The sequence below is a fragment of the Nesoenas mayeri genome, assembly GCF_963082525.1.
Source record: "Nesoenas mayeri genome assembly, chromosome: 5".
In the NCBI taxonomy this organism is placed as follows: domain Eukaryota; kingdom Metazoa; phylum Chordata; class Aves; order Columbiformes; family Columbidae; genus Nesoenas; species Nesoenas mayeri.
In genome coordinates, this window is record NC_137548.1 from 49,624,099 (window position 1) to 49,646,719 (window position 22,621).

Genomic DNA, 22,621 nt, shown 5'->3' on the forward strand with positions numbered 1-22,621 from the left:
GAGAAAGAAAAAAAAAAAAAAAAAAAAAAGGAAAAACCTGGCTGCCTGCTTTTAAAGCAGTGAAAGGGGGGGTTCTCTCCCCCCCCCACTGCAGCGATGTAATACTGAATGGAGCAGTCTGAGGGTGAAGTTTAAAGGCATCCTTAGCAGACCCATAGTTCTAATGAAACTGGAAAATTAAACCAAAAATTTGTTGATAGACTTATTCTGTGGTAATTAGTTGTAAGAGACTTCTTAGTAAATTCACTATGCTAGTTTTTGAGGTCATGGGAGAGAACGAAAGAAAGGCCATTTTTTGAGACCAATGGAATGCCAAATTTGGAACAAAGTTTTAATACATGAATTCTTTAGTTGCCAGAAAGTCCTATACCTCTCTTAGGTTCGGATTTGTTAAGTAAATTGTAAGCTCAAATAACGTTTTCTGAGAATTCTGTTTAGTTGCATGGCCTACAAGAAGCTGCTGGGATGGTGCAGATCTGCTTGCTGCAAGTGAGAAATCTCCAAGGAAATTTCAAATGCTGTATTTCCACTAGTTTAACAGCCAATGTTTCAATAAAGCAAATACTACACTGATAGATCTGAAACAGGACTTCGATCCAGTAAGGGAAAACAATATCCAATAAATATGACAGCCAAAATGGAGTTCGAAACTTTGAGGAATGAATTTATGACAATCTTACAGGCTGACTGCATTCAATTGGACTTGCAGATTTGTCTATAGCTACAACATAGAAACAACCTGTGGCTATTGTGGGACAGTATGATGAGATTGCTAGCAAACTGATATACCGGCTGTTATATACCAATCGTCACTCTGATCAAGAAAATGCAAGGAATGAATTTAAGTTTTAATAGGCCATGATCCTTTTGTCATATAAGTACCATTTGTGAAATTTAATTCTGATTTTTTTTATTTGTAATCTATGTCTTTATAAATTGCACTAGCTGGTTTTCTTAACAGGACAGCTTTTGGCATGCCTAAATGTAAATTGCTGCAGAACCTGCAAGTCTTTAACATCAGGTCATAGGCCATACTTATATTTGGTCTGATCCTACATACTTGCAAAGTTTTTGTTGATGGTTCTGGGAAGTCTCATAAAGCTGTAGTGGTCTGGTGTGGAGATAACAATTGGCTTCATTCTGTAAAAATTATTGAAGGTTCAACCCAATGAGCAGAACTTGGCACAGCTTTAAATTACTTAGAGCTTTTTAAGGAGGAACCTCTAAATTTGATTTGTGATTCTGAGTACATAGTCAAGATCCAACGCACATATCTGGTTCTGAATTTTTGTTTGTTTGTTTGTTTGTTTTACAAAAAAAAAAAAAGGGGGGGGGGGGGGGAAGTAGGGGAAGCACCACAAAACCAATTGTCAAAAGCATTGCATGTGATGAAATACTTTGCAAGTATGACCCAAAACCATGCTAAATCAGAAAGAACCTACATTAGCTATGGTCAAATCACTAGTCAATTAAAAAGGCCACATCAATTGATAACCTGGGGAAAAGGTTATGTTTGTGTCATTACAGGCCAAGGATTGAAGTGGATTCAACAAAGATTCAACGGATGCAGATGGACAGGAGGGAGATAAGTTGTGAGGACTGTTTCAGATGTAAACCATGGATCCTAATTCAGTGTTACAGATGTTCGCAGACCTGGTGGTCTAGAAGCCTATTAGCAAGCAGGTGGTGTACCTTCTGTGGAGAATGGCAATTTGAACCATCAGCAGGAGATCCAAAAGGGTGATATTATGATTAGATAGTCAATGCATAGATAAGGTAAAATTATGAGATATCTCTATCATAGTAATCTAAGTTCAGCAACTGATAAAGTTTTAGAAGGGATATTAAGGTTAAGCTATTGATCTTTTAAATAGGTTAAGATAACTTTTAAGATATTAATTCAATTATTAGTATATGCTGATGATATTAAGTATGTTACCCTATAAACTGCGCAGTTATAAATCTTTTAGGAATTTAAGAGAATATATTGTATTAACTTGTCTGGTTATTTTGAATCTATTAAAATAGTGTGTTAATAAGGTTGTCATAGTAGAATTAAGGTTTTAAGAATAGGCAGGTAGTTGTTTGATCTTATTAAGTAAGGTTTAACTGCATTATATGTAATTGTAATTATGTTGTTAATCACGTGTTCTATGTTGCAGTATATTTCAAAAATGATGCACCGTGCGGTTTAAGAGGCCTGACTAATTCAGGAAAAGAAAGGGGGAAGTGTGGACAGGTCTTGATAGATAAAGATCTGTTGCTGAATTAGTCAGGCTCAAAGGTATCTCAAGGCCACTTCGAGAACAGAGTCTGCTGTGAGAAAGAGGGGCATTCCTCAATCATCGGGCTCCTGGCGTGGCGTGAATCATCGGACATATCATCAGTGAGACTCCAGAGCACGGACAGCCCACGATACTCATTTAACGAATCCATGCTTGGAGCGTGGACGCGTGATTAGAATATAGTTACGTATATAAGGAGACTTGTTTCTGTAATAAATGGCTTAGCGTGATTCACATTGAATCGACTTGTTTTGCTTAGTCCTTGTCTCGCTCTACAGGAGGGTAATCACGTTGGTAAGTTTATCTTCCATTTGGTCAGTGAGTCTCCCTGCTCTCCTTACTATATAGCTTAGCGTGCAAATGTGCAAGACTTATGATTTGATGAGATAAAGCATCTCATTTTCTGAAGCTGGACCTTACATTCTTCAGCACCTCCCACACTTGGTAACAGTCCTCTTAAAAGTAAACAAAACTCACATGGTGCAAGGTATAAAAATACATATTGAAATTCCTAATTAAGAAGTAAGCAAAATACAGATAACTTCATCTTGTAGTTAGAAAAGTAGAGCTAGAAGGCTCTGTCCTCCTAAACAGGATATGGGCATTGCATGTTGGCAGGTAGAGGCTGGCTATATTTCTGAGTTCCAAAAAGAAGTAGTCTCACACCTGGAAATCCTGAACCAGAGTTCAGGGCTTAAAAACTAACACAGCCAGAAAAATTTAAATTAATAAGAAACCATCAGAAACCATCTTGACTCTAAATCTGGTGATGAGTCTCATGGTGCAAGCAGAACACAGCCAATAAACAGATGAGACAGTGGAGATTCTTGAAGAGGAGAGAATAAATGACCCTCTTCTCCCAGCTGCCAGATCTTCTTCCTAAAGGGGCACATCCCCTTTTCACTGAAGGAGACCTTTAAGGCTTTGTATAATATTGTAGAATTAGTGAGAATCTGTTTTACTCTTTATGCAACTCCCCACAGGTATTTGTAATTGTCATCGTTAAAGCACCAAAGTAAGAGATAGCTTTCTTCCCTTCCAGAAAGCCTGTGTTTCATCCCAGCAATACCCCTCTGGGAAAACCAATAATAACTAATTTGTCATCAGTCTTAATGAAGTCCAAAAACTGTCAGAACCCTACAACAATATTTTAAGATAGTCCTTCCTCCAAATGACTCCTCCTGTCCATTCTACAAAGACTATCTGGCTGCTGAAAAAAAGTCTGGTCCCAAGCTCACTATAATAGATTATTCCCTCATATTTAGTTATTATTATTAGTGTCTTTGGACACTGCTACAAATATACCTCTCATGAGACACTTCTTTGCTGTTCTGTTAAACTGTTCTTATACCAACCCATGAATTTTGTCTTTTCGTTTCCTCATTCTCTTCCATCCCACTGGGGGCCAGAGACGGGTGAGTGAGCGGCAAGTGGTTTTAGCTGCTGGCTGGGGGGCAGGACTGCGGCTAAGCAGTTTACAGTCCTTTTTGGTGAGCCAGACAGGAGAAATGAAGGGTTGATATAACAACAGAGCTGACCAGAGTGAGTTAAAATACACATTTACTATATTAGTTAAGTAGTCGCTGGTCATGATGTTGCTTTGCATATCCACATGGCTGTGTTATGTAAATTCCTACATGCCGTATGTATTCCCTGCGGTGCTGTTTCTCACCTCTGGGAAAAGGATTAGGTTTGTCACAATACTACCCTGTGTAATATCAATTTATGACATGGTTATTTCCTGTTTTGGATGTTTATGTTCATATTTTTATATAATATTCACGTCACTTCCATACCTTGGGCGCCATCTTTTGCAATTGATTAGTATTGCACTCAGTCTGTGGGGACAACAGAGGATGGGGGGATTTTTCCCTGCTTTGACACCTCACTTTTCACCTCTGGCCTAGGTGCAACAGTTTTTGAGGATACCCTGGGGATATTCAAGGTAGCATGCCCTTTTTGCTATGTCTCTGGAATGTGTCTCAGGTCATGTACAGAGTTACAAAAGGATTTGTTAAGACTATTACCCAGAGACTTGCCCCAAGGTTAGATGTTCATGGGTAGAATGGCACGTGGGAAAACATGGGCAGGTATCTAGAGAATTTCTCACCTCCAATGGTTTGAAACTTCAGTCCTGAACAACTATAGGGCCCTGATGCAGTGACAGAATATTTACAAGAAAAATGCTCTCACTATTCCAAAGAAGCAAATCTTACTGCATTGTGCTGGGCCCTGAGCAGTAACTACCAAACGCTGATCAATACCATGCAACACTCCCAAGGCGAACAGTGGGATAAAAGACAGACAGGCACTCTCTCACCCTCACGTCAAATGCAGTAATTGCTTAAACCCAAGCAACAGGCACTGTGGCTACTCAAAACCAGGGCAATAGGTGCTGCAGCTGAACCAGAGAACCAACCTGTGTCTGGATCAGTTGCCCTTAACAGAAAAAGAAATACACAAAAAATTGGTTCACTTAGTGAGGGAGAATGGTGACCCAGCCCCATCACAAGAACAGGAGGAGGCAGAACCAGAGTTAATCACCGATCTCTATCCCCAAGTGAGCTGCGAGATACGCAAAAATATTTCAGTGGCCAGTATAGCAAGTACATAATTGCCTGGCTGTTTTGATGCAGGGCCAGTAGCTTGGAATTAGAGGGGAGGGAAGCCAAGCAGCAGGGATGCCTGTCTAGAGAAGGGGGCATTGACAAGGCAATTCGGAAAAAGACACAAGCCCTCAGCCTCCAGAGGTGACTTCTGTCAGGTGTGAAGGAAAGGTATCCTTTCAAGGAAAATGTTACCTGTCACCCAGGCAAGTGGACCACCATGGAGAAAGGTATCCAGTATTTGAGGGAATTAGCTGTGCTGGAGGTCATTTGTAATAACAAGGATTTACCCACAGATCCAGATGAAGTCCAGTGCACACAACACGTGGCAGAAGTTTCTATGGGGCGCACTATCGTCCTATGCCAGGTCATTGGTAGCAATGTCCTGGAAAGGAGGCAAGGAACAAAAAGTGCATGAATTGGCTGGTCAACTCTGGCAACCCTGTTCCTTCCTATGAGCAGAGAAACTACCAGATATCTTAGCCAAAAAATTATCCCAAGAGTTCCAGCATTTTGAAGACAAGTTCTGTTCTCCACCTGTATGGCCTAGGATCTCAGCTACTTGGAATGAGCTTTTCTTGATCAAGAGAGAGAATATGAAGGGTATACAAAATGGCACACCCTGTGGTTTTTCCTGTGTGAGCATGGAGAGGACATGAGGAAGTAGGATGCAAAAACATCCACAGTCCTAGAGGCACAGGTACATGAGTTACAAGGAAAGACAACCACAAGAGTGGATTCTGCTAGAAAAAAAATGCTGCTCCAGTTTCCAGTGAGCAGTCCCCAGACAGAGTAGAAGGGTAGATCCCCTTGAAGGGACTTCTGATACATTTTTGCAAAAAGCAAGTAATGAATACTATAACCAGGACTAGAGGCGCCATGCCTCCAGACAGGCAAAGGACAGACAACTGTGTTTATTGAACTGTGTGGATTTGGTGGCCTGGAATGTCAGGCCCACAAGAGTGGACATCACTGTGCTGAAGTCTGGAGAGTGATGTCTCCAGTGGACATCAATGCACAATGTACCCTAATTCCATTGAACTATGAAGAGGCAGAATCCATCAGTATTTCTGGAGTCACTGGGAGATACCAACAGTTGACTGTGTTAGAAGCTGAAGTGAGTCTGACTGGGAAATACTGGCAAAAGTACCCCATTGTGACTGGCCCAGGCGCTCTGTGCATCCTTGGTACAGACTACCTCAGGAGAGGGATTTTTAAGGACCCTGAAGGCTACCAGTGGGCTTTTGGCATAGCAGCCATGGAGACAGAGGATATTAAACATCTGTCTATCTTGCCCAATCTCTCTGAGGACTCCTCTATTAAGGACTGCTGAGGGTCAAAGAAAAGCAGGTGCTGATTGCTACTGTGATGGTGCACTGGTAGCAATACCACACTGAGGTTCTCTCATTCTGATCCATAATAAGCTTCGTCAACTAGAGAGCCAAGGAGTGAGCAGTAAGACTCACACACCCTTTAACAGTTTGATATAGCCAGTGCAGAAGTTCAAGGAAGAGTGGAGACTAACAGTAGACTACCATGGCCTGAATGAAGTCACGCTGCTGTTAAGTGCTGCTGTGCCAGATGTGCTAAAGAAGCAATATAAACTGGTGTCACAGGTAGCCAAGTGGTATGCCTCAACTGGCACCACTAATGCATTTTTCTCAATTCCTTTGGCAGCACAGTGCTGGGCACATTTTATCTGGTGGGGCATCCAGTACACCTGCAATCAACTGCTCCAGGAGTGGAAACACATCTCTACCATTTGCCATGGACTGATGCAGACTGCACTGGAACAGGGCAAAGCTCCAGAACACCTGCAATACATTGACAACATCATTGTGTTAGGCAACACAGCAGAAGAAGTTCTTGAGAAAGGGGACAGAATAATCCAAATTCTTCTGAAAGCTGGTTTTGCTATAAAACAAAGTAAGGTCCAGGGGCCTGCACAGGAGATCTAGTTTCTAGGAGTAAGGTGGCTAGACAGACATCATCAGATCCCAATGGTTGTGACTGACAAAGTAACAGCTATGCCACCATTAACTAATAAAAAGGAAACAAGTTTTCTTGGGTGTTGTGGGTTTTTGGAGAATGCACATTCCAAGCTACAGTCAGATTATGAGCCCTCTCTATCAAGTGACTTGCAAGAAGAAAAATGTCAAGTGGGACTCTGTGCAATGACAAGCCTTTGAACAAATTAAATGAGAGACAGTCCTTGGGCCAGTCCAGGCAGGAAAGGTGTTAAAAATGTGCTCTGCACTGCAGCCAAGGTGGATGTCCCTACCTGGAGCCTCTGTCAGAAAGCATCAGGGGAAACTTGAGGTCAGCCCCTGGTGTTTTGGAGTCAGGGACACAGAGTCTGAGGCCTGCTATACTCCAACTGAGTATTAGCAGGACATGAAGAGCTTAGAGCTGCTTCAGAAGTGGTTGGTACTGAACCGCAGTTTCTCCTGGCATTTTGACTGCCTGTGCTGAGCTGGATGTTCAAATGAAAGGTCTTCTCTACACATCATGCAACTGATGATACATGAAGTAAGTGAGTCGCATTGATCACATAACAGGCTCAAATGGGGAATCTTGATCAGCCTGGGATCTTAGCAGTGAATACAGACTGGCCAGAGGGTAAAGATTTTGGAGTGTAGCCAGAAGAGGAGGTGACAAGTGCTGAAGAGGCGCCACCATATAAGAAGTTACCAGAGAATGAGAAGTGATATGCCCTGTTCAGTGGTGGGTCCTGTCGTATTGTGGCAAAGCACTGGAGGTGGAGAGCTGCTGTGTGGAGTCCCACGTGATGAGTTGCGGAAGCCACTAACGGACAAGGTGAATCGAGTCAGTTTGCAGAGGTGAAATTCAGCCAGCTGGCTTTAGACATTGCTGAAAGAGAAAAGTGGCTGGTGCTTTATCTCTACACTGACTCATGGATGGTGGCAAATGCCCTGTAGGGGTGGTTACAGCAGTGGAAGAGGAGCAACTGGCAGCGCAGAGGTAAACCCATTGGGGCTGCTGAATTACGGCAAGTTATGGCTGCTTGGCTATGAACCTGCCTGTAAAAGTGCACCACGTAGATGCTCATGTGCCTAAAAGTCATTCCACTGAGGAACATCAAAACAAACAGCAGGTGCATCAGGCTGCTAATATTGAAGTGGCTCAGGTATATTTGGACTGGCAACATAAAGGTAAATTATTTATAGCTCAGAAGGCCCATGATGCCTCAGGTCATCAAGGAAGGGATGCACCATATATATAACAAGTGCTATCGAGACATTGCACCCCAGAAAGAAATAAGTCAGACAACAGGACTCATTTCCAAAACAACATCACGGACACTTGGGGCAAAGGGCATGGCATTGAATGGGTATATCACATTCCCTATCATGCACCAGCCTCCAGGAAAATTGAACAGTATAAAGGACTGTTAAAGACTACACCGAGAGCAAAGGGTGGTGGAACTGTGAGAAATTTGGATTAAAATTTAGCAAAAGCCACCTCATTACTTAACACTAGAGGATCTAATAGTCAGACTGGCCCTGCCCAAACAAAGCTTCCGCATGTTGTAGAAGGGGATAAAGTCTCACTGTTGTTCACGAAGAATGTGTTATGGAAAAGAGTCTGGGTTACTCCTGCCTTGCAAAAAGGCAAACCCATCTGTGGGAAAGCTTGTGCTCAGGGACCAGGGTGCACTTGGTGGGTAATGCTGAAGGATGGAGGAGTCCGATGTGTAACTCAGGGGGATTTGATTCTGTGGAGAATACTCACATGATGCAAACTGTATGATGGTAATTGCTACTGGTAATTGCTACATAACACTACACAAGATACCAACAGTATTCAGTAAGTACCTATCAGGTTAATGATCCGCAGAATGTCCTCAGTTGGAAGGAACCCACAAGGATCATCAAGGCCAACTCCTGTCCCTTCATATGACAACCTCACAGTTCACAACGTGTGTTTGAGGGCATTGCCTAGTCTCTCTAGATACCTCCCTGGGGAGCCTTTTTCAGTGCTCCACCAACCACTGGGGGAAGAACCTTTTCCTAATATCTAGCGTAAACCTCCTCTGGCACATCTTCCTGCCATTGCCTTGAGTTCTGTTGTTGGTTGCTAAAAAGAAGAGTTCAGCACCTACACTTCCTCCTCCCCTTGTGAGGAAGCTGTAGACCGCGATCAGGTCTCCACTTAGTCTCCTCTTCGCCAGGCTGAGCAATGAAGTGACTTTAGCCGTTCCTCATACGACTTCCCCTCCAAACCCTTCACCAACTCTGTAGCCCTCTTCTGGACACTCTCCAGTAGCTTAATATATTTTTTTTTATCCTGTGGGGCCCAGAAATTCACACAGTGTTCCAGGTGAGGCCGAACCAATGCAGAGTAGAGTGAGACAATCACTTCCCTTGCCCAGCTGGCAATGCTGTGCTTGATGCAGCCCAGGACACAGTTGCCCTCTCAGCTGCCAAAGCACACTGTTGACTCAGGTTCAACTTGCCATTGACCAGAACCCCCAGGTGGTTCTCTGCAGAGCTGCTTTCCAGCATCTTGTCTCTCAGTCTGTAGGTGCAGCCAGGGTTGCCTTGGCCCCGGTGCAAAATCTGGCACTTGTTCTTGTTGAACTTCATGCCTGGTGATTGCCCAGTTCTTCAATTTGTCCAGATCCCTCTGCAGGGCCTCTCTGCCCTCCAGAGTGTCAACAGCTCCTCCCAATTTTGTGTCATTGGCAAACCTACTAAGCAATCCCTTAAGTCCTGAGTCTAAGTCATTTATGGAGACAGTGAAGAGTGCTGGCACTAAGATGGATTCCTGCAGAACCCTGCTAGTGACTGGTCACCAGTCTGACATAATCCCATTTACTAGAACCCTGTGAGAGACAGTATCAAAGGCTTTACTGAAATCCAAAAAGATCACACTGACAGTCTTCCCTTGGTCAACTAATGGAGAATGAACTTTGACAAAACTGAACAAAGTGCAGCAATGATGGAACCAGAGCTGGTTGGAACAACTGGCAGCCAGCTACCTCCTTGAGGCTGACACCTCTGACCTGCAAACCATAGGTAGGAACTACACCAAGTGCATGAGCTACAAATTCCAGATGCAGCATGCAACAATGCAACACTCCAACATGACATTCCATCTTTCTTGCCCCAGAAGACCATCCAAACAGATAGAATGAAAAGTCATGGACTAAATGGACTCAATGAACATTTTAAAGGGATGAGGTTATGCCATGAAGCAAGGCAAAAATATCTCTGTGCATATGTGTATGTGTATATATACATCTAAGCTAGTAGTAATTAATTGAAATGTACTGTTAAGTGTAAGACCTGAGCATGACATTAATGGTATAGAATAAGTGGTGGAATATGCTGGGTCAGCCAGCATAGGGTTAACCTCTAAAAATAGCTGTGAGGATGACACAGCCAGAACAGCTGACCCAGAACTTGCCAAAGGGGGTATTAGATACCATCTAAGTCATGCTCAGTTACAAAGGGGGCTGGTCAGAGGGACAAGTCTTGCTTACTCTCTCACTGCGGGACCAGGGCAGTCTGGGATGCACTGTTCTCTCCAGACCACATGGTTTGGTGCTTCTGTTTTTTGGGCGCAAGTAGTTGTATGGCGGGGTGGAGGTTTTGGTGCAGGCTGCAGTTGGGAATCCACTTGCTGCTTCGGGGAAACTGGGCTACAGCAGTGATTGCCATGTGGTGAGGTTGTGCTGTGTATCCATTGCTTTGTATATTCTTTCATTATTGTTGTTAAATTTGCTTGGTTTCTTCTTCACTGTTTCATTAAACTGTTCTTATCCTAGCCCAATAGTTTTGCCATTTGTTTCCTGATTCTCCTTTTCATCTCACTGAGGGTGGGGGAGGGGCAAGTGACTGGCACATGGTTTTAGCTAGGGTCGCATGGGGGATAAACAGCAAGACTTGCTCAGAAAAAGCAGCCTTAAATTACTTTAGTTGTTAATTTTTCTCCTCAGTACAAGTGAGATCTGAAAAGCCTGCTCCCATTGAAGCAGCAAATTGTTACAAATATCATTTAATGCTACTTATGCAGAATATAATCAAACTCGAAATAGTCATAAAGCTGGTTTCCTTAAATTTCAAGGAGAGCCCACATAACTGCATCTTTAAAATTTTTTCAGTGAACTCCAGGATTGTCATCTGGTGCTGACTTAGACTTTAGACTTAAATACCCTACAAACTTGCATAGAATTACTGTACATAATTATGAATCTTCTGCAAAGACAGATGAAGGACATTTGTCAACAGAGGGGGGAATGAGGGGAGAGGAAGCTGCCAGAAAGGATAGTCTGCATGTAATTTATTCCAAGAATCTTTCACAAACTTAAGTAAAATGTATATGTAATGAAAGGCACCTGAGAATTCAATAATTGCTCATTATGCAATTATACCTTAGGCACTTCAAGCAAATGCTGAAGAAATAAAACATGAGAAAACCTGGCTAACCACAAAATTGTTTTAAGGGGAACTAGGAAACTCTACACATCGATGCCATTGGGACTTTGCTTCTTTGCTGAAACCCGGTAATGCTTATTAATCTGTTGTTTGTTCCTGGAAAGTACCTCTTCTCTGTCAGTGAAGTCCAGAGCTCAACTGGATTAATTCACACCCTCTACTCATACCTGAAGCCATGCAGACAAACACTTGATCTCAACAGACACAACTCAAAATCTGCTACATATTTTTCCCTGCTGTACACTTTGTCAACTAACTAAAAAAACAAACAAAAAAGCTGGGAACAATGTTACCATAGGGTGCCAAATCTGCAGTGAAAACCCCATAGGGTCTTGTCACACAAAATTTTGACAAGCCTTACCAAATGGTTTCTTCAGGATGCAAACTGTTTGCAAAGTGACTGGGTCCTTTGTGTTGCAGCTGAATGCTGCAGATGGGAAGGTCAATAAAGGTTTTTTTGCCAGGAAAGGATAACTGCTATTTTCACTTCGTGAAATAAGACGCACAAAAAAGAACATACTCTCCTGGTATAAGATTCTGCTTGGTACCTTCCACAGCCCTGGAGCTTTTATTTTCTAATTGTGGAAGAGTGCACCCAAAAGTCATGTCAAAATGTGTTACCAAAATGACCCCTAAAACAAACCAACCAACTCCACAACCCTTTCCCCCCAAAAAAAACCCCACAAACCAAAACAAAAAAACCCACAACAAAAACAAAACCAGAGAGATTGACAGTACATTTTAAACCCAAGGTCCAGCAAAAAACAGGACATACATTTTTAGCTTGCTAAATTTCCAAGCTATACAAAGTTCAGTCACTCTTAAGCACTCTATGTGTGAACAGACCTTCCCAGGGATAATAAGATGGCTCCCTGCAGATCTAGAATTCCAGAAATTAAAGCAGAACACCACGCAGAGATACATACAAACATGCACAAGCTGTATTCACTCTTGGTTTTTTTCTATTTGGAAAGCAACTGAAGGCATGCCATGTGATGAAAGCAATACTCATCTGCAAGTTGTTTGTCAGAAAACTACAAAAAAGTCCACATAATGCACTTTCTACATTATCGAGCAGCAGTCTTAATACTGCTTCTTCCCCAACAGGATTTAAGTCCAACCATGCTCCGCACAGTAGTAGAGATAATGGTTTATTTTATTTTGCAATTTCTTCACAGTGAGCCGGGACATTTTGACACAGGTAAAAGTAGACAGATAGAGGTAAACACTGGAGATGGGAAATTTCTCCTTTACTTTAGACCTTTAGCAGATCTTTGGTTTACAGAAAATTTCCAGTTGCTTCAGGAAATTTGAGACTGCAGTTTTTGGATGAGAAAACAGTCAAGTGACAGCAGTGCAAAAGCCCAAGAGAAACTAGTTATTCTGAAGAAATGACAATGGGAATAGAGGATGTGCATTAAGTCAACTACTCCAATGCAGAGCAATATACTGGACCTGCCACTGTCCCTCTCCATTACCACCGAATAGCTCTTCGGGCTTGAATCTTCAGCACATACAAAGCAGCACACAGAGATCCACATATCACATAACACCTTCTTTGCCTTCTGCAGCACAGTGCTGCTGCAGAGTGCTACTTTCTGAACTGTGTGGCGGCCCTCAATTTGGTTCAAGTCTTCCTCCTTCAGGAGTGCTCAACATAAATCTAAATATCATTTTAAATGAAGCAAGAATTCTCTTCCTGCAAGTGTAGCTACAACCACCCAAAACTTCATCAACTTTTTTTTTTCCCTACCTAATGAGTTACAAAATAGAATTACAGCTCACTATCTGCTATCCCACCCATGCTGGTTTTAGGTGTTAACATAAATTTATCCAGTAACATGCTTCAAGGTAGTTTTAGGTGCTTACCAGGAAAAAGAAAAATCCTAATACTCAGCTAGGTCCACTATATTATAAAATATAAATTGACTTGCAGTCAACTGGTTTTTGTTTCTGACAAGCTGTGGATGCAACAGACGTACATACACAACAAATCACCAAGACACCAGCTGCATTGGCAAGCCACTTAAATAGCATGCTCTTGGCAACAGAACACATGTGTAACAGAATGAGTCTATGCTGAATAACTACAACAGTGAGTAAAAGTCCCACTCCATACAGTGACATTTTGCATGTACTGAGGCAAGCAGAGTAGCACAAGCAACGGCTTACTAGGAAAATCTAGGGTATCAACAGAACCTCTCAAACACAGAAATCTTGCAGGAAAGGACTGTGAGGATACAGCAAACATGAGCAATAAATGTGAAATGCAGTCCATTGGATCAATTTGCTTCTATTCTAAAATATTTCCTTAGCACACTTTTTTCATCTTACAGAGAAGTATTAATCAGAAGAAGGTCTATTACAGACCAATCTCAAACTGGCCAGTATCTGAGCTGTGTCAGTGATTGGTTACATCACACAGCTCTTTCCCAAGTGAGCATAATACACAAATATATCTGGCACATCTTCCAAAACTGATATTGAAAATTTGTTTTCTAAAGGAAGTTCTACAATAGACATCTAATATCCATTTCTACTGATAACATGCCAGTGGCATTTTAACTCATGCCAGAGCCTGGAATGGACCACAACAAACCCCTTCACAGCATGGTTCAGAACTGCAGGCATTTTTTCCCATAATATCCTAAATGGGCATATTCAGATATTTGTAAATAAAGCCTAAGAACGAGTCTATTTGTGATAGCTAACAAAAGTAAACTCCAAGCATAAGGGGAAAAATTGCAAATATTAAAAAAAAAGAAGGGGGGAAGACTTAAAATGAGAATATTTACACCTGTTTTCATCTAAGAAAATGTGAAATCCATTGCTAGGAGCATGGAGATTCCACTCTTTGTGCTAACAATTAAAACAGGGTTGCACAATATATAGTAATCAATGTATCTACAGAGAATCCCCCTCCCTCCTTCAGTATGGAAGGAGTGGGAGCTTCTTTCTCCATCTCTCTCTGTTACTTGAGGCTAACAGCTTCTTTTGTTTGGCTCCAGAGCACCCTGGCCAGGGCCATTAGGAGAAGGGAGTGCCAAGGCGCCAGTGAGCCGCTGGGTGCCTGCGGCCAGTGTGGGGGATGTTTGGAGGCTTCAGGGGCACCCACAGCCAGTGTGGGGGTGCAGAGAAGCTCCTAGAATGCCTACAGTCAGATCTGATCAGACAACATAAAAACGGGACTCTCGTCGAGACTCCACCCATTTGCGGGTCTCTCGGAGCATGAGCAAGATGCTGCTGCCAAGAGCCCCCCTCCCCGGGATGGAGACTCCGCTTGCCTTGCCGCCACGGGTGTGAGTAAAATTTCTTGCAGAATTGCGAGTATATTTGTACTTTTCATGCATATTTGCATGTGTAAGTAAATTAACCCTCGCAGGATTGCGAGTGTATTATAAGTTTACCCTCGCAGAATCGCAAGTGTACACTTCCCGTACTCACTACGAGTACATGTATCTCTTTAAAATAATCCCGCACCATGTTCAGGCAAGCGTGTACTTCTCTGGGACTCAGGGCCGGCTCCGGCATTGTTTTGAGTGAAGCCACGTGCATGCATACTGTGGACCTCAACTGATATCCGAACCTTTATTTAAGTCACTTTTGGAGTGCTAAAACCCTGTTTCTCACTGGTTTAATAAAAGTTGTTTTGGACCCTGTTGTCCCTTAAACTAACCTCGGGATGCCTCCGTGACATAAGCGAAAGAAAAAACTGAGGGGGAAAAAAAGCCCTTACCTTGCCTTCTCTGATTTTCCTAAACTTTGATACCAAACCAAACTATCCCAGGCTTCACTGCCTTACAGTGAAATGCAATGGACTGACTAGGCTGCTTAAACCTATGAGACACATTGCACAACTGCAGTCCCAGATAGAAAAGGTGGCACGTGGAACAATCCCTGTCCTGCAGGCTGAAAGATAAGGGGGAATATGATCTCTCTGATAGATATCAAGACCCGTACTGTGAAACACTGAAGCTGTATTTCTGGAGCTGTCTTGTTTCCCTTCCTCCTGAGGGCAAAACCTTTAAAGAACAGTCATTCCTCAAGATTTTTTTACCTAAAAATGTTACATATAATACTGCTGAAACAACATGAAAACTCAATCAACTTTATAGGCCATGACCAAGGGAAAAATTTCTATATTGCTTTTCTTAGGTATTGTAACAGTAAAGGCAAAACATGACTTCAGCAAACTAGCCTATACCACAGGAAAAAAAAAAAGTGAATTATTGCTTCAAAGAGAAAAAACTTTTTTGGAGGGAGGACTCTACCCTCACATTCTGGTTTGATTATTGTTTTTATGAATAGATTTAAATTAGCTAGTTATTACCCTTATCTTACTTTGAAATTAATTCAAATTCCCTGTGGAACTCCCTTTTCAAAGTAAAATACTCAGAGCTAATTATTTAGCACCCTTAATTTTCAAACTGTTCTTCTGACATCTTTGTGGAAGTTAAACAACTACTTCATACTAAGAACATACCACACCCAGGTCAAGTGACCTATGGCCACCAGTCATCTGGAGCTTAACAAGACATTAAAAAGGAACATTTGTGTGGCTGACAAATCTAACAATCTAAAGACAACAGAGCAGGAATTTCTGCATTTGCCTGATCTCAGGTCATATCTCATGCTGTCATCCAAACCCTTGGGTTAATCGTAACCTACTAAGAACTTTAGACTGAGGTTCAAAATCCAATTTTCCCTTCTCAGAAATATGAACACAAATGGCCATTAACCAGATGCACTTCTTAAATAACTTTTATTTAGAAACTAAGAACTGATGGTGGTGGGGAACACAAGAAGATCTTAAGCAACTGTTTGAGACTTCCTCACGATATCTGGCTGTATCCATGTCCTTAGCTGTCACAAATTAAATGGACACACTCATGCAAGTAAAATCATTACTACATAAAGGTCTTCAGCAACTCCATGAACACATCCACAACAAATGTATAAAATGGCTGTTCATTAGCATTACTAGATTACACAAAAGCCATTTGCCCTTCTATATCACAATATTATCAAGCTCTATCAATTTGCTGAATTTCCTCTCAGTTGAATAGGGTTGTTAATAATTCACTGAAACCTCAGAATTTAGTGAACATACTCAGAAGCCCAAAAAAACTCTGCCCAAAACCTTCATTCTAATCTTTCAGTTACTTAATTTGTTATCTCTTGCTTTGAGTGAAACTACTCTGGGGCTCAGTTCTTTGCAGTGACATCAAATACTTGTTTTGCTTCTGTGGGAGCACAGTTATTCTTTTAGATTAAGATACTAATGTGAAAACAATCGGAAAAAAGGCGCCTCCTTTAGGAAAACGTCTCCTGAAACATCTCCGTCCTCCCTGGTGCAACTGTCAATATCCATGATTAGATCAGTACAGATGCCTGCTTTGACCATGTTTTAAATTTAAAGGAGCGAAACTCCAGAATCACTTCACTATCTTGTTCCTTGGAGCACATAATAACAAACAAGCAGATAATTTGTCCAGCTTGTCTAGTGTTTGAGCAATAGGTAGGCAAGATGAATTTTTTGCACTTTTAAGAAAACTCTTCCCAGAGAAAAGGAGGCATAAAGGAATCACACCAGGTTCTATCATTCTTTCAAAAATTAAGAAATACTAAATATTGTCATAATAAATATTGTTATAAATGTTTATACAACATTGTGAAGAGGATTTCCCCTCCTAAAATTCAGAGGTAGAATGCCTACATTGATTTCAAAAGAGCCTGTACACTAAAAATTTTAAAAATTACTTCTTGTCCCTGCATCTGGACACCACACCATTAGTAAGGTCCTGATACATGGCTCTCTAGGGCCCCCCACATCCACCATCTTCTGCACACAAATCTTGCATCAAGACTTCTGTATGCAGCAATTCTAAATACTAGTTCCAAGCACCACAGACAAGTCAGAACATCTTTTAAGGATGTTGTACCTGAGCATCCCAATTTCTCACAAAAGTTTCAGGTAAAACCTGAGATTTCAAGCTATTAAATTACACTTGCAGCAATGTAGACATAACAAACATAACACTTCACGCGAAAGTTTTCTGAACCACACAAATGTGTTTCCTGTCTTCTCAAATGTCTTGTTATGCTAAATATCATGTTAATATTAATGAAACAACAGACTCCTTAAAAAATGCATAAATGTACCCGTAACATAAAGCAGCACACAAGAATAGCACTTGTTTTCTAAGAATGCACCCAAGTATGGGTCTATTACTCACCTCAATTTTATCTGTTTTTGCATCTCCCCAGTAAAGCTTGTCTTTTTCAAGATCCAGTGCCAAGCCATTAGGCCAACCTAAGGATGTATTCACCAGAACTCGCCTTTCTGAGCCATCCAAATAAGCACATTCTATCTTTGGACTTTCACCCCAGTCTGTCCAATACATGTAGCTGTAAAAAAAGGGGAAACAGACAATGCACATAACATGCAAGACAAAAAAGTGTCAAGATCTGTCCTGCTTTTGAAAGAACTTACTAACTTTCTGCTTTCCCAACTGCAGCAAACAAACTAACTCAAACCATAATCAATGGTGACAATATGTGTGACCATTAAATATATTAAACTACTGAAAACATGCACTGCCCCAATTCTTTCATTGTTATGGTAACATTGAAGACACAGAAAAAACTCAGTAAAACACACAATGTATAGGTTCACTGAAGAACACAATATTTAGAAATCACCTTTTATATACACTGTATTAAAGGGATGAAGCAAGGGAAAGTCAGTTATTTCCAGAGCATATGACAAATAATATACACATAATCTCACTATTTGCAGATTTTCAGTTTCAGGAGACCATAAATTTGATCCAAACACCTATCACAGGGCTATCAATAAACACAAAACCTACCCCATTACAGGATTGAGCACTATTGCTCGAGGTTCGTCTAGGTTTTCTGAGATAAGGATCTTTCTTGATGTCCCATTCAACCGGGTCACTTCAATGCGGTCTGTTCCAGTATCAGTCCAGTACAGGTTCCTTGCCACCCAATCCACAGCAATACCATCTGGATGGTTGATTTCTGTGGTTACCAGAGTCTGTGCTCCAGAGCCATCAAGGTAGGCTCGGCGAATTGCCCGGACATCATCATCAGTCCAGTAGATGTAGCCTTCTACAGGATCATAGTCTATGGCAATTGCATGTCTGATGTTGTCTATCTGCAGAATAATGTCAGTGAAATCCGGCATGTCCAGGGAAATCCTTCTCAAGTCAGTCCTTCTAGCAAGCAACAAGACTTCTTCAGCACCTGGGGAGAAAAACATTCATGGTATAATTTCCTTTGCTATTGATGTGGATGCTTCACTACAGCATAGCAAGCTGTGAACTGTCACTAAAACAAGAGTGACTGCACTGTCACTAAAAGAAGAAGAGATTTCCTTAAAATAAGGACATCAAACTTTCATTGAAATATAGATGTCTGAGGATGGTTATTCCTAATCAGTTCTTCTCAACTAGCTACTTGTGCTGACACTCTTATTCACAATGACTGCATCTTTCTCACAGCCTCCTAAGCTAATATGGAACATAGCAATCTCTAGATAGAATCTTAAAAAAATAATAAATAATTTCATCGGGGGTGGTCCAAATATTTCATCACATTCCTCAGTCAAACTTATCACTAGCTGTGTATCAGTGTGTTAGACATGGTTTTCACATACAAGCTCTACATAATAAATGACAAAGGCTAACAAAACACTTGATTATTTTGTAAACAAATTACATTAATTATTTGAAATTAAATTAATTATTTGCTCCAGACAACCCAACAAGAAAGCAAGTTGCAACTACAGCAAGTATTTCTCATCTGGCCAAAGTTGATGCAAAATTAATTCTAAGCCAACAGGACTGTTGTTCTTTTGTCTCCTCTGTTCTTCCTCCTCACTGCAAAGTTTCACTGCTTGTGGAAAGGGTGCCAAACAACAACACAGAGCACATGTCAGAGACAAATGGCATCTTCAGTGTTGTCTTTCTGACAACTTTTTTTTTATAAGTACAGAACCAGGATACACAGTAAAACATGCAGTTGCTTAACACATTTTCCCCATGTCCACCCATGTGTGCTTCAGCACAAAAAAAGAACGATGTGAGTATGTGTCTTTTTCCTGCTCTGTTACTAAATCAATGCTGTGTAGAGTTTGAACACTGACAAGGAGATTTATTGTTTAGCAACACTCCAAAACTGGAAACCAGAACAAAAGTAACTTGTGGAATTTCAGCCAGACCAGTACACGCCAGCAGGAGGTGGAAACTTCCAGTTCCCACCAACAGTATAGAATGAATGAAAATTACCCACATGAGACATATGTTTTGAGCCCACTAAGAATAGTGGAAATTCAAATCCTCATGAGAATAATCTTCTAGAAATAATTCTCATCTAGGCATGCATATGGAGTTCTGCAGACCCAGAAGTTGGATCTATTGCACATCAAAACCAAATTCACATTCACTTTGGGAGCTGGACTGTGCTGCTATTTGCTTTTGGGAAGAAACAGTGCTCAGGCTGCAAAAGTATAATAAAAGGAAAGGATCTAGAAAAGCAGTATTGTAACATCACCCAAATAAGTATGCTACACAGAACAGAAGACATAGCTTGATGTGCACTTTGAACTACCTCAAGTCACCGCAGCTTCTGAATGAACTGATGCTGCCCTTCTTGCCATGGGTTGTTTGTTTTCCACTTGTGTATCACCCCTTTTCACATGCATACACACCATGGCTGTGTGTTGCAAATCATAATAAGGAGCTGATCCAAAAAAACCTAATTCAACAGAAATAAATCCATTGGCCTAAGTTAACCACCATAGTGGTTCACTGCAGAGCTCCAGAAACATTTGTGATGGCGTGGGGAGAGACACCAGCAAGAATGTTTCTTCCAGTCAGCAATAACTGACAAGGTTTGGTATCTACAGCATCAGTAGCACCAACAAATTTCGAGGGAAGGCTTGGGTAGAAGGAAAGCAACAGTAACTTGAAGTTCAAAAATCATGTAGAGAAAAGGGAGGGAAAGTCATACATTCCCAACAGCAAAACAAGAGAGATGCCTACCATCAAGATTTCATTAATATGTATTTTCCAGCTTCAAAAGTTGCAAAATAAAAACAGGCTTTCAGGAAGAGTGTTTCTTATGCTTGAAACTTATACTCGCTACTCTGGGAATAGGAAAACTAGTAACCTCTTGACCAAGGTGAGAAGGGAACAGCCCCAGGTGACCAGACAACTTGTAAGGCTTCCTTCCTCCATTGCCTCCTTAGGTAAGCACAGCAACAGGTTTTCATTTTTTCAAGTTTCCTCTCTGTTAGGGGACCAACATACATCAGCAATCCTTAGAAGGCACTGCTAGCAAATGTATGAATTTTCAAAAGCTTTATGAATTGTGGTAGATGCACTTGACCTCCTCCCAGCCAAACCAGCAGCAGTTTGGTCCAGACTCCAAAGCAGATAATGGTCTGAGCTGCAGCTGGGCTAAGAACTCCTTTTAGGAAACCCACAAGGAAGCAGAAGAGCACACTAAACACCGATAAGCTGTGGGTGCAGGGAGCCTCGTGCGTACCTTTCCCACTGTATGCAATTTGACTGTGTGTCAACCACTTTATTCTATATATATGAAAGCCTGGGTGAGCCTACTTTGAGCTCTCTCTGCTAAATAAGCTGGCAGTATGGCGATGGTTTTACTACTCAAAAGTCAGTGGATGAGCCCAATTTAAGTTTCATATAAATAATTTAGCTTAAGTCAATGCATACTAAATATAATGAATCATCTAGAAGCATAAGGTTGTGTGATTTTTAATAGACTCTTTGCTTCATGTTACTTAGTGAGCTGGATTTGCTGAAATCTTAAGCTGTAAAGTTCTGCTCATATTTGCCAAAAGCAACTACAAACTACACTGAACACTTGCAAGATAAGGTCTAGTTCACACTTTGCTGGAAAGAATAGACTTGACTAGGGAAAAAAAATAATGACTTCAAGGCTAACACAAAGACATTACAGACATCTGCAAAATGGGACCTGTTTTGTACTTCTCTGTACTTTTTTTTTTTTCAAATTTCTGCAAATGCTGTTGCCTGAAAGTTTGCCTCTGGAGTTCTAGAATGCAGACTCTGGAGTGAACGGTTATCAGGGAGAGAAGACACCTGGAAGTTTGCTCCATGAATGGTTATCAGGCTCCTGGAGAGAAAGTAAGCAGCATTCAGCTTGGCTTATTTCCTACAAATAACAGAGCAAACTTGCCACCGAACTCTTATAAGTCATAGTTTTCTTTGAGAAACCTATACATTGTTCTGCAGTAAGCAGAACTTTAAGTCACTCCTCTGTGACAATGAATCCCCTGGATCTTAGCACCTTTACTAAATAAAAATAATCAGTGTTTGATATTTTACATTATGCTTAAAAATGTTGTTTTACTTCCTGAACAGTGAAAAATCAGTCAATCAACTGTTTTCTTAAAAAAGACCATGGTGGAGAGAAGTCCAGTATAGAGCTTATACCTCTTCTTCTACTACGCTTCTTTGAAAGATTAACGACATGTAATGGCAAACAGCATGAATGTAAGGTGACACTGTGAACTACTTCACTGTAACTACAACCCAAAATAGTATTGGGATCAATAGCCCAGCTGAAGTGCATCTACAAACAGAAGGAGCTGGAAGCCCTTATGTGGCAGGAAAACTGTGATATAGTTGCCACCAGAGAAACATGGTGGGATGACTCACACAACTGGAGTGCTGCAATGGATAACTATAAAATCTTCAGAAGGGATAGGCAAGGAAGGAGAGGTGGTGGGGTAGCCCTGTGTTTTAGAGTCTCTTTACTGTCTAGAGCTTAATGATGGTGACGAGAGGGTTGAGTGTTTCTAGGTAAGAATCGGGGGGAAGGCCAACAAGGTGCATATCCTGGTGAGAGTCTGTTCCAGACCGCTCAACCAGGATCAAGAGGCAGACAAAATATTCTGTAAGCATCTCGGAGAAGTCTGACAATTGTTAGCCCTTGTTCTCATGGGGGACTTCAACTTACTAGATGTCTGCTGGAAATACAGTACAGCACAGACAAAACAGTACAGGAGACAACTTCCTGATGTGTGGTCAGTGAGCCAACTAGGGAAGGCACCAGCTGGACCTGTTGTTTGCAAACAGAGAAGGACTTGTGGCTGGATGTGATGGTTGGAGGCTGTCTTGGGCACAGCAATCACAAAATGACAGGGTTTTCAATTCTCTGAGTGGGGGTGGGGGGGGCATGCAGCAGAACTGCC

At 41.4% G+C, this 22,621-nt stretch overlaps 1 protein-coding gene across 5 annotated transcripts in view; it reads right to left on the minus strand.

Moving 5' to 3' along the window:
- The window catches only part of LRP5 (LDL receptor related protein 5), a gene marked incomplete at its 3' end in the record, with an annotated part of 243,316 nt that overhangs the window by 86,446 nt on the left and 134,249 nt on the right, over nucleotides 1–22,621 (minus strand). For all 5 annotated transcript variants that reach the window (XM_080346094.1, XM_080346093.1, XM_080346097.1 and 2 more), the window contains 2 exons: nucleotides 18,225–18,621; nucleotides 17,589–17,760 (listed from right to left, as the gene is read on the minus strand). In XM_080346094.1, coding sequence (XP_080202220.1) covers nucleotides 17,589–17,760; nucleotides 18,225–18,621 — 569 coding nt within the window. The remainder of the gene's footprint in view (nucleotides 1–17,588; nucleotides 17,761–18,224; nucleotides 18,622–22,621) is intronic.